Here is a 12,540-nt window from a genome sequence, read left to right as displayed (position 1 = left end):
TAATACATCACATGCCCTTTATCTTAATGCATGGACCTTTATTCCTACAGCCTTAACAGAATAAATGACCTCTCCTCCCATTTCAAGACATTATTTGTGGATTTTTGCTTATACATTGTTCACCATCATCTTTCCACGCACTGCTTTAATCAGTAATAGCCATAAATTTTCAAACATGTAAAAAAATAAAAATCAATAAAAATGAGGATAACTGTTGATGTGTTCAGCGCTGGAATGACAACAGCGAAAGGCTTAAACTACAAGCATGCAGCGCCACTTAGTGGAAGCAGCTGGTAACATCTGCACTGCAGGTGTTGAACTCATTCTGGTTCATGAGCCTCATAAAAGTCACATTTGGCCTTATGAAATGGTGACATATTAAGCTTCACAAACTCATTTTTGACAAATTCATTCCATTTTATTTCAGTGCCTTTTTATCATTTGAATTGACTCATTTTAACATTTCTAAATGGTTTAAAATGCAGTAACGCAAACATTGCCCATGCTTCTTTGGTAGCAGCAGGGCTGTTTTTAGTGCTGCATCACGGATCCTGCAGACACAATGATGAGTTCCCTTTAAAAGGTTGAGACTGACTTACTTCAGAGGTGCTATTGGAAAAAAATGCTTCTTTGCCTTGTAACTAAACAAAGAATGTAAAGATGTAAGTTTTGCTAAGAGGTTTATTTAGATGACAGGATGACCCTGAGGTGGCCTGACCGTAGCTTTGTAGGAGCCGTTTGGACCCGTGTGTGTGTGTGTGTGTGTGTGTGTGTGTGTGTGTGTGTGCGCATTATATTGCGATTTAACATGTGTGTATGTGTGGGCAGCAAGGCTCTGCACTGATTCTCCACTTCTGCTGTTGAGAAACGACCTCACAAATCGCTGAATACATCTGACAGGATGTTTAGTGTGGACAAGAGGTCTTCAAAGTGTGAAGGCCGCGTCCTCAACGCTGCATAATGCACTTCACTATAGAGTCTCTTTTAATGGAAGTAAAGAAAAATATGACCTTTATCAAAAAGAGGCCAAGTGAATGTAAATGCGATTCAGTTAGTGATGGTTTAAGGATTTCTTTTGAGCCTCTTTACTTCTTCATTTCTATGGGATGACAAACTCACATCTTTTTTATGACTACAAGTTAACATTTCAGTGAAGATATTCGGAAGACTCTTCAGTTACTCGTCTTTATTTGTAGCTTTTGAGAATCTAATATTGAAATTTCTGTGGTGGCCTGTGCTCCTGTTCATACTGTGGAAGGAAAGTAACACAGTGTTGTGAAATATACAAATTAACAATCTGAAGGTTGTCTACCACACAAAAATGATGCTGAATTCAGACTATAATAGGAAGGTTGAAGATGCTTTATCAGAAATATTGCAATCTGTTTTAATAAAGAGAAACAAAACCAGAAACTAGTTTGTATCAACTGTTGTGGACTTAATATTGTTATTATTTATTTGAGCTTTTAAACATAAAATAATTATCAGATTAAAACAAAGACACAAAAAAGTACAAAAAAAAAAAAAAAGAGTGTAAAGACTACCCAGACAGAAGGGGAGAAGCAGTGGTGCAGCAGGAGGAGTGCATGAAGGGCTGAGGGGTCAGGGGTCAGGGACCCACAGTGGTGGCCTGTGGTAACCTTTCAATTATAAGTCGATTTCGCCAACCTGTAGGCCATCACAGTGCCAATCTTAGAGGGGCTGAATATCATCCACAAATCACTTCCGATATAATTTAACAGGGTAAAACTGAAACCTATTTTTCTAATGTGGTTCTTCTAATACAGGAGTGTCAAACATAAGGCATGTGGGCCAAAATCAGCTTGCAAAACACTCCAATCCGGCCACGCAAAAAAAAAAAAAAAAAAAAAAAACAAAACAACAAGCAAATCGTAAAAATTTCAAGAAAACAGATTTTTTGCTTAAACAAAATTTTTACGAGTAAGAGACACAACACAACACAGAAACTGAGCTGAGATATCACTGATGCTGCTAAAGACTGTTAACTGGCCTCAAAGCCATGGTGTCAGGGCGAGTTTGTAGAAATGTGCTTAAATTAACATCTATAGGAGAAGTTTTGTGTACATTTCATTGTATGTTGCACCAGAAATTGACTTTATTTTGAGATTGACATCATTTTTTATAGTAAATGTTAGATTTTGTGAAAATATAGACTTTTTTTAATCATGTATGCTCTGCACCAAAACAAAGAAAAGCCTTAATAAATATTAGAGTATATGTGATGAAGAGATCTATATTTTCACAAAACCAAACAATTACTACTACAAATTAAAAATGTTTCACTCAGACAAGTGTTATGTCTTCTAGTCTTATCAAAATTGTTTTTTTTTCTTTAAAAGTCAATGTTTTCTTTGAAATTTCCTTGGTGGTTTGGCTGGCCGGATTGGAGCCTCTTTTGGGCCACTTTTGGCCCCCGGGCCTTATGTTTGACACATCTGCTTTAAATGAAAAATATCTGCTGTGAAGCCATGCTGCAGCCTGCTGTCACGTGCATGTCGGGCTGCCATTGGTCAGTCACGCGCTGACAAAAAGTGGGAGGTTCCCTGTTAAAAAAAAAAAAAAAAAATCTAACCGGAAGGGAAGGCCGGAGCCCAAGAAGAAGACGAAGAAGAAGAAGAAGAAGCAGGAGAGGAGGAGGAAGAAGAAGAAGAGGAAGAGGGAGACCGCCGCTGATGTGAACGGCGAGAGACGAGAAAAGTCATGTAAGTCACTGAAACTGAAGCCGTGAACCGTGTCGCTGGGGAGGAAAGCTTCGAGCGGAGTTTTCCTGACTCTGTCAGACTGTGGCCAGCCGCGGACCGAGTCCGGTCTGAGCTCCGGTCTGGACGGAGGGCTCCAGACAGCATATCTAAACGCATGCGGGAGGAAAACATGATCTCCGAGGAGCCCGGGAGGTCGTCTCGAGACGGTCTGCACGCGCAGAAGCTCCCCAGAGTTTCCCGAACAGCTGACGACGAGCGGCCGAGAAAAGGAAAGTTGTCCCTGACGTGTAGCCGCTAGCAGCAGCAGCAGCTAATGCTACCTCAAGTCAAGTTTGGCTCCGAGGAGAACGGATTTGGCTTCTCCTGTCATTTCGCCCTCGTCGGTTCACACTATCAGCGGGTGAAGCTTGTTTTCAACAACTGACAGCGTGTTTTTTTTAACCTTCATTCACAAACGCGACTTAATGTTAGCGGCTGTGACTCGAAGCTAGCCGCTTTTTTTGCCTTTTGAACCAGCACAACCTCAACCTTGTTCCTGCAAGATCGATTTTTGTCATAATGACCTTTACCCCAAGATCACGAGATTAATTTCTTTATATTTAGCAAAAACTATAGTCAACAAACTTTAGTCAAGTGTTCAGTTACGCCACCCATATAGGTACCTGAACGCACCATAACCCCAGGTAGAATAGAAAATACTCTATTAGTAGCTTCAAATGTTTCTCCTACTGTTTTTAAAAACCCTTTTATCTAACCATTGAAAACTCAGTATACCTCAGACAGTCACTGTCCTCACGTGGAAACACGGAACACTTTAGAAAGGCAATCTTACTCGCATGACACATCAACCACAACAAAAGGAAACTCCATTAAAGTACAGAAAGAATGAGAGTATTGTGAGAGGGAGAGCATTCACATAAAGATAAAGAACGTCCAAAATATCCATATTGAATAACACCTGAATCACGCATGGCTCCTGCTTATGCACCTTCAGATATAGTTTCCAGTTAAATGTCCACTTTTAAATGCAGGTTTTCAGTGCATCTGGAAAGGAAAAAGACTTATTGGTGTAATATTTCCTTAGTATTCATTTGTACATCAGGAAGGAGGAGCTAGATATGTCCTATCGTGTGTCACCTACCTCACAAAAGGAAATATTTAATGAAATCATCTGCAAAGTTTATATTGAGACTAATGGAATCTGTACACAGCTTTAAACTGAGTTAATCTATTTGTCTTGAATTGACAAATAACACGAACGTGTTCTCCTCCCACAGCTGCTCTGATGCTGAAACAGCACATTCTGATCGGGGATTATTTAGATGGAACCGCATTTTCCTCTTCTCATCCTTACTGGATCCGTTTGTAATCATGGGTTTACTACTATAATAGAAAACTTTGAAAGTTGAACGTGTGAGCCAGCTTTTGCATCATACTTTAACACTTTAGCGTGACTAATTCATTTCCTACATGTGTCACACAGCCTGGTAAAGGCCTGCATGTGTTTTGCATTGCAGTCACATAGTAAAAGTGTCACAACTGCAGTCAGCATGTGTATTGTTATTCTGCAAATTACACTTAGCATTTGCTCGTGTTCTCTCAAATGTATTAAAATATAATTGTGCCTTCATAACTTCGGTTTATGACTTAATGAGGCGAGTGCAACGCGGACCTTTGAGACACAGACGGGGTTTACCGTTAACTTGCTGCAAGCGTTTCTTCAGTTTATGATGACTGGACCTTGTCCTTCTGAAGCTGTCATCTATCTTGACAACCCAGACATGAAGAGGGGGGAGGGAGGAAAAAAAAAGGTCTGGGAATGTGTCTCATCAGTGCACATAATATTTGTTTAGGGTTTGATTCTTCTTAGCCTGACTGCTGTTTTAGCGATGTGGGAAATAGAGGGGAAAAAAAAAATAAAATGTGTTATTGTGTCGGTTCAGTGTTTAGGGCCTTAATGTTTCGCTGTTTAGTAGAAAAACTAATGCTTTACCAAGTCCTTCTTAAAATAAGCGATTCAGATAAGATATTATGTAACTTAATGAGCCGTGTGATTATTGTTTGAAAGGCATTCAGAGGTACACACTGTAATTACAATTAGATTATAAAGTGGCATTCAGCATTCACCGCAAGTGGTGTGTTTCATGGTCACCACAGCAAATCATGCTGGAATTGACACACGATGTATGTTGGATCCGCTTTCCGATGCAGCCGGTGCAGTTTGGGGAGGATTGGTGCTTCAGACATGGTGACCCTTCAGTATCATTGGATGAAAAGTGTGTACAGACTTATCTTCTGATCATCTGGTGGTGGAGCGTCTGCTCGTTATCCCTGCCCGGCTTGACTCAGCCACTCGGCTCTAAACCGGCAGGTCGCAAGAAAAGGAAGTCCCTCTGATTTCCTTTGGCTTGGCGAACTGCTGGTGATGAGTATCCTGTTTGCTTTTCCCGTGTTATGTCACCACTTTCCCATCAATGCCGTCACTTTCAAGACCTTCTTTCCTAGAAACTTAGGAGCCTCTCCTGTTTCGATTCATGATCTCATGCACTGTTGTTTCTGTGATGTTTGATTTTGTCTAATCGGACCCGTGCCAGTCATTTTTGGGTTGCGTTGTGCTGTTTGCTACTTGCAGTCATGAGAGTTCGTTTTGTGTGAGAAAAGACAGAGTGATGCAGCCGTTCTATCAGATGCCACCAGGTCTTTCAGGACACCGCCCTCCATGTGAAGCAAACAAGACAAGTCCCTGCTTGCTTCTTCTTTTTTCTTTTTTTTTTTTAATAACTGGTGTATCGTTGACAGGTTGTTGAACGACGACCCGGCTGGAATGTAACCGAGTTAAGATTTTCGCAAAGTGTACGGCGATTACATTGATGCACTGTTATGTACACAGCCAGTTGTTTGTTTTTCTGTTAATCCTTTTTATGACAAAGACGCCCAGAGTTATATGGGTTTTACGGCAGCCGCCTTGTCAAGGTGTGCAATCCCCGTCCCTGTTTTCAAGATAAGTAAATATCTGGCAGGTATTTAACGTTGGTGTTTGACTTAACAAAGAAACTCACACTACTGCTGTTGGAGAATCAAACCGTCGCTCTGCTTTTTGGGATTTTTCGGCTTTTCTCGGTTAAAGTGGTCTGGAGCTACAGGTGACCACAGGATAGGAACCATATTCAGGTTTTTTTTTTTTTTCCCTATATATTTGTCACAGTTTGTATGATTTGCACGGATTTGTGCGTCAGCATGGGAATGTAATTGCTATATTCTCATACGTAGGTGTGGAGTGCGCTGCATGCCCTGCCAGCTTCTTGAATATCTTGCTGGCAGCAGAGCGTACAGGAGGCCTCGATGAATATTTCAGGGGCTCTCCCTCTCGTTTGCTCCCGCTTCCTGCCGCCCTCTCTCTCTCTCTCTGACCCTTGCCCCACTGTCTGTCTCCCTCTCTCTCTCTCTCTCTCTGACCCACTTCCCTGAGGTGGGGGGGTTCAGCGGCCCATTAGGGATGCCATCAAAGCGTCCGTCGTAGGCCGCTGAGGATGTGTGAAGGTCTGTCTAAGTAAGAAAGACCCTCTGATTCGCAGCCAGTCAGCTGCGTCCACCTTCCTCATTCTGCGATGCTCGCCAGTCAGTGTGGACCCTGTGTGTTGGATTTCATCCTGTACTGGTTTGTTGTGCCAGTATTTGATGTGTAGTATCTGCTAGAAGCAGCAGTTAACCCCGAGGCACTGCTGTGGATATTATTGTTTGTGCATATGGAAACTTCTTAGGAATTAAATCGGTGACTTGAAGCGTTTTCTGCGATGAATGACAGCAGAGTGAATTACGTTAAGTGAATGTTCTGTAGCAATATTCTCTTGAACCTGGTTTTGAAACTTCTCGCTTGCACTACCCCTGCAACACTGAATTTGTATAAATAGATGTGATTTATATTAAGCATTCACAGAAATATGAGTTCATTGCATTACAGCTCTGGGTTCTTTTCCACAGCGACGACTCTTGTGAGATGAGTGAAACTCACACTATGGAATTTCACAAAAACAAATCTTAAAAAGCAATGGAAAAAGTACGATTGCAGTTGAAAGCCTTTATTTTAAAAATATAGGCTCACATGAGTATCTACTGTCTGTGTATTTATAGATGTGGGACTGTCATATCTTATCTACATTCAGCTGTAGCAAGTTGAAATAGTTTTATTCTCTATCTCTTTTTTTTTTTCACATGATTTGTCTCCTTTGAGCTGCTAAATCTAATAGTAAATTGTAAATGTGCAGCAGTCTGAATGTCTGCATCATACCTGCTGCGCTGTGTAATAAAACATGTGGGGTCTGAATATTTCATGGACAAAGCCATGATCTCCTGTCACATGCTAAAGATTAGCTCCCTAACAAGCCGAGGAGGAGGCCGGCACAACCAGACGGTCTGCAGTTCGCCTCATTCCTCTCCTGCGTGTGTTTCTGGTGTTTCTGCGCGCATTTATCCCTGCGATAAACCCAGACCATCCCAGGTTTTAATGCGCTCAGCAGTAAATTTCTTCTGCAATCTTCACTTCCTGCTCTTAGCTGACTTGCGTTTCCTGTCTTTCGACCAAGCAGAAGCTGGCTGACCTAAAGCTCACAACATTAGATTTCAGATACTCATAGCAGAAGAGAGTGTCGGGGACACGTTGGCAGTTATTGGTTTACAAAAAAAACAACAAAAAAAGAATTATGATTGTTTATTTTCTTGTTGGTGTTGCAGGGAAAGCATGACAAAGCGTTTAGCCACATGTGCCCTTGGTTTCAGCCCGTGGTGAGAAAACTGTCGCGAGATGAGTCAGAGGAACAGACGTGTTGAGCTGATGTCTGTGTGGCTCTTTCTGTTGACCCTTGTGGGTTTTTTTTCTTTTAATGAAATGGAGCTGATAAATTCAAGCATTTTACAAAGTTGTTGATTATATAAGTGCATTATTCATGATGTGAGCGTTGTTTTAGCCAGTTAACCCTTCTGCTCCTGATTGTTTGAGAAGAATCTGACTGTGTTCTCTGTGTTTTTCAGCTCCCACTGGTGAGGCCTCCTCTTCCTTCAGCACATCCACCTACCTGACCTGACCTGACCTCAGTCCTCCCCCTGTCCAGCTCATCTCCTCCAGCCCGGGCCTGAAGCCACCCGTCCATCGGCTCCTTCTTCCTCTCAGCTCTTGGCACTTGCAGCATGGCGGGGCGCGGCGGACCGGCGCGGACCAACGGCACCGCGGCCAGCAACAAAATCTGCCAGTTCAAGCTGGTGCTGTTGGGAGAATCGGCGGTGGGGAAGTCCAGCCTGGTGCTGCGCTTCGTCAAAGGCCAGTTCCACGAATACCAGGAGAGCACCATCGGAGGTGAGGGCTCCTTCATTTGGACATTTGCCTTTATTTTGCCCCAGAAGGTTCCATTAAAATTGGCTTTATGTGGTCATTTTCAGTGGTAACTTTTTGACTTTGTGAAAATATAGACATGTAAAGTTTAAATTTAAAGGTTATTATGGCTTCACTCCACCAATCAGGCACACTCGAGATGAAATTAGGCTTCAACACAACAGCATTAGTTCCTTTCAGGAGTTGCTTACTCGCAGGTCTTAATCTCTGTGGTCGCTGGAGCATATACACCAGGAGTGGCAGAACCCGTTCTGTGTAGCAGATCAGCTGACTCGCGTCAACCAGGCGGTTTCCCTTTGATTGTTGATTTTGTGGAGTCAAATTACAGTTGGCTTTGGGTCATCTCCGGTAAATATGAATTCCTGCACAGCAGAAGGAAACCGTAATGAAGACAACAGAGGGGATTTCCTGCACCTTCTCCTGAGGACAGAAGCTTTGAAAGTGATTGTGGTTACTTCAGTGGAAACATCATTGTTAATCTTCCGAAGAAATGAGCGACATGCGTTTCTATGGCGTAACTAAATGGACTTCTCCTTGACTTTCCTTTCCGGTTTGAATCTGTTTGTGAGTAATGTGGCTGCCACATGCAGGAACAGGATGCACAGTGCTTACGCGCAGCATTTTTTCATATTCTACTGAACTTGTGGTCAGCTGCATGCCTGGTCAAAGATTACAAAGCTTTAAAGTATGCGAGTGCTGAGTTTCCTCTGTCATGTGACAGTTGGCTGATTAAGCCAGATGAATGCAGCGGAGCCCCTAAACCACAGCTCTCTGTGCTTATCGTGCACCCGACAGCTCTTTTCCTGTTCGTTTTTCTCTTTTACCTGCCCTCCTATCAGTGCTAACTACTACATAACTCCGAAATCAAATCTTCCCCCGTCTCCTTGGTTTATGATCATCTCGTAACATTTAAAGTTTAAAACGCAGCCATGAGACTCATTCAGTAATCTCCGTTTCCAGCGGCCTTCCTCACACAGACGGTATGTTTGGACGACACGACGGTCAAGTTTGAAATTTGGGACACTGCAGGACAGGAGCGGTATCACAGCCTGGCGCCGATGTACTACAGAGGAGCGCAGGCAGCTATCGTGGTCTACGATATCACCAACACAGTAAGTTACATAAACCGCAGCAGGACTTCAGCCAACACACACGTATGCCGTGTGTGTGTGTGACTCTGGCCGCCCTGACTGGGTTTAAGATTACCTAATCCACGAGACAGCTTCACGCCTTTGCTCCTGCGTCAGTTTTATTTATTTTTTTTTAAAGTGCTGTCTTGTGTGCGCTTTGTTTTTTTTTAAAGGACACATTCACACGTGCAAAGAACTGGGTGAAGGAGCTGCAGCGACAAGCCAGCCCCAACATCGTTATTGCACTGGCCGGAAACAAAGCAGACCTGGCCAACAAGAGAGCTGTCGATTTCCAGGTGAGAAGGAGCTTTTGCTGTCCCGTTAATGAAGATCGCAAGGGCTGATGTGAAAACCTTGAACTGATTCACCAAAAAAACACGTCCTTTTATTTATCCAGGAAGCACAAGCATATGCAGATGACAACAGTTTGCTCTTCATGGAAACCTCAGCCAAGACAGCGATGAATGTCAATGAGATTTTTATGGCTATTGGTAAGTTTGTTTCTTTTCTTTTGCAAACAATGTCCATCTACTTACATATTTACTATGCCAATGGTACACATGAACATGATTGGCTTTTTTTATTTTTAAGTTATTGCTTTTTTTTTACTATTTGAAAATGCCTCTGAGGGAGGAACTCCTCTCCATCTCCTTGGAAATGGGCTGGAAATGCAACTATTTTTTTAAAAATGCTGTCCGTATAAATTTCTGTATGGAGTATTGCTCTCTGCTCTTATGTGTATTTGGCTTCATTACAAAAGCAAGCAGCACCAACTGCATCACTTCCAGTATTCCTGCCATTTCCATGTAAAATAATACCTTTTTAAAAACATTGCCGTGTGAGCACAGAACTTTTCTGCAAGGTTTTCTCCAAAAATTATGTATTTTTCCTTGAAATGTGTAAACATGGCCTTTGAATTGATCAGATATTCCCACATTAGAAGGAAAAATGAACTACAAGCTGACTTTGTGATTTGTATTGCCTAACAGATCCTCACTGTGATGTGTCTTCTATTGAAATATGTTGAAGAAAGCGTCATGAGCATGCTAACATCAGGATCAATTTCTCCCCTGAAACAGCCAAGAAGCTTCCAAAGAACGAGCCTCAGGGTGCGGCGGGCGGTGGCGGTCGAGCCCGAGGAGGCGTGGACCTGCAGGAGGCTGCCCCGCAGGGCCGGAGCGGCCAGTGCTGTGGGGGCGGAAACTAACGCAGCCAGCCAGCCAGACCAGATATCAACCAGCCGTCAAACAATGTCCCGTCGGTCGGCCGGACCAGTTACCCCACAAGCAAACACGGCACCAGTTAACTGTTTCGGAGTCCGCCGGCCGGTGACCCGCCGCACCGCGCCGCCGGATCCCACCCCAGAACCGCCACACAATCATGTCTCAAGTCCACAACTCTGCCAATCTGCGACCTGTCTGGACGCTCGGCGTCCACTTGGGGAAGCAACCAATCATGGAGGAAACAAAACGATAGATCAGTAATTGCAAAATTCTTGTTCATTCCTGGTTTCTGTGTTTGTGTAGATGAAAATTAAATTGATTATTGCTGCAGGAAGGAGTTTTAAAAAAAAAAAGAAGAAAAAAAAGATTGATTGGCCATGTTCCTTCTCTTCTAACATCGACTTCCTGTGAATTTCCATCCTGGTCTGACGCTGCATGCAGCATCCTTCCGTGTTTCTGTCCTGTTCCTGGAAAAGAGAGAGAGGCGGCTTCTAGCAGGAGAGCAGCGGCGGACACACACTTCCTTCTTGATAGAACTGTATAGATTGAATCACCACTATCTTTATTTTCTTTTGACACAGACTGGTCAGTATGAATTCAAAGCCGACACCTCAAGGTTCTACAATCATTGTTTATTTTTTTGTCTGTTATCAGACCATATACAGAAAGTAGTACTTTAACAATGTCACCCATATGTAATTTTAGCATTAACGTGATGTTTTTGAATCATCAGTGTAAAATGGCAAATACTCAAAGCAAGACTTGTTTTCTTGACCAGAACTACAGCTGTGTGTTGAAAACATCTTTGCTGTATTTGACTTCTCGAAATTATAATGAATCTGTAGTTATTGTCAAAACAATATCTTCTGAATCTCTACATGATCTTGTGTCAACCTTAATTATGTTGTGATGTTTTTTTGTTTTTTTATGTCTTAATTTTTTTTTTCTCTCTCTGAAAATCTGTTGTATTAAATGCACTGGTCCTGTCTCATCATCTTTGTGAATTGAGATGTTATCCTCAGCTTTTTTTTTTTCTTCTTTTCTGTCTTTCTACTCTTCATATCAGGGAGGGATTTCGTTCAACAATGTTGTCGTCATGTTATGGCATCAACAACTAGCACAACCGAACCTGTATAGCAGCTGCTGCTGTCTGATGGGTGAACGCTTGGAGGGTGCGGTCATGGGTAAAGGAAAGATAATGTAATTTTACAAATAAATGAGGGGAAGGTATCTTTATTTTCTGTTTGCTTCATTTATCGCACATTTTGATGATTATTGAATATCGCTTTGGATTCAACACTGAATTTGTCTGAACAACATTCATTCAGCATTTACAAAACAAGTGATTTCTGATTTCAGTGCCGAACAGTTTATAACAAATTATAAGCTGTCTTTTCACAACTAATTACGTCCTATGATTTTCTTTGTCAAAACACATTTAAATTCAAACTCGTTTCTGTTGTTGAACTTATTAGAAACGTGTTAAATTCAGATTATGTAGTAATTTCACTGCACAGTGTACGTGCCAACCTTAACATTTTAGTATGTGTGCTGCAAGATTACTATAATATGCAGGCTGTTATTAGAGTTTGCCATAAATGTCCATCTTTTCACTCTAATGAATTGACATGTCATAGTTCAAACTAGAGTGAGGCTACAGTTTATGTTGTAAATCAGGACTGCCCAACACATTCAGGGGCCACGTACGGCCTTATTTCATTCTGAGTGGGCCGGACCACTAAAACCTTTCAATTTCAACTCTTCTTTGTGGCAGCCTTATGTTTGACACCTCTGTTCGAGGCACCTGATTTGGAATGAAGAGTACACACACATACAGTACAGATGTCCTGTGATGGGCTGATGACCTGTCCTTAGTTAGGTGGGATTAGCTCCTTCTCACCGCAACCGGACATAAATGACATACAGGAAACCTAAATGATGAAGAGAAAAGAATTGTAAAATAATGTAGCAAAGTAAATTACAAATATTTTTCGTTTTCCTATCAAAATTAGATAAAAACATAGGAATGGAGGAGACACAATTTGAGTTTGAATATTTGAAACCTGGAAATTATCCTT

The 12,540-nt window shown here is 42.1% G+C and overlaps 1 protein-coding gene across 2 annotated transcripts; it reads left to right on the top strand.

Moving 5' to 3' along the window:
• The first annotated feature begins 2,587 nt into the window (after nucleotides 1-2,587).
• Nucleotides 2,588-11,692, top strand: rab5c (RAB5C, member RAS oncogene family). Of its 2 annotated transcripts, XM_030090352.1 has the most exons (7): nucleotides 2,594-2,723; nucleotides 7,752-7,760; nucleotides 7,832-8,073; nucleotides 9,070-9,221; nucleotides 9,413-9,535; nucleotides 9,637-9,730; nucleotides 10,319-11,692. In XM_030090352.1, the coding sequence occupies exons 3-7, from the start codon at nucleotides 7,908-7,910 to the stop codon at nucleotides 10,444-10,446; spliced, it is 663 nt and encodes a 220-aa protein (XP_029946212.1). In that variant the 5' UTR covers nucleotides 2,594-2,723; nucleotides 7,752-7,760; nucleotides 7,832-7,907; the 3' UTR covers nucleotides 10,447-11,692. The 2 variants fall into 2 exon arrangements, with proteins under 2 accessions (XP_029946211.1, XP_029946212.1); XM_030090351.1 differs by having other exon boundaries at nucleotides 2,588-2,723; nucleotides 7,752-8,073.
• The last annotated feature ends 848 nt before the right edge of the window (nucleotides 11,693-12,540 follow it).

This window comes from Salarias fasciatus, chromosome 4 (assembly GCF_902148845.1).
Source record: "Salarias fasciatus chromosome 4, fSalaFa1.1, whole genome shotgun sequence".
Taxonomy (NCBI): Eukaryota; Metazoa; Chordata; class Actinopteri; order Blenniiformes; family Blenniidae; genus Salarias; species Salarias fasciatus.
This window is presented reverse-complemented; position numbering and strand designations above follow the sequence as displayed.

What these genes read in the sequence shown, in the direction of transcription:
- rab5c (XM_030090351.1), top strand. Translation starts at nt 7,908, where the DNA reads ATGGCGGGGCGCGGCGGACCGGCGCGGACCAACGGCACCGCGGCCAGC. An exon ending in TCTACGATATCACCAACACA is followed by an intron (nt 9,222 to 9,412) that starts GTAAGTTACATA and finishes TTTTTTTTAAAG; the next exon opens with GACACATTCACACGTGCAAA. An exon ending in TGAGATTTTTATGGCTATTG is followed by an intron (nt 9,731 to 10,318) that starts GTAAGTTTGTTT and finishes CCCCTGAAACAG; the next exon opens with CCAAGAAGCTTCCAAAGAAC.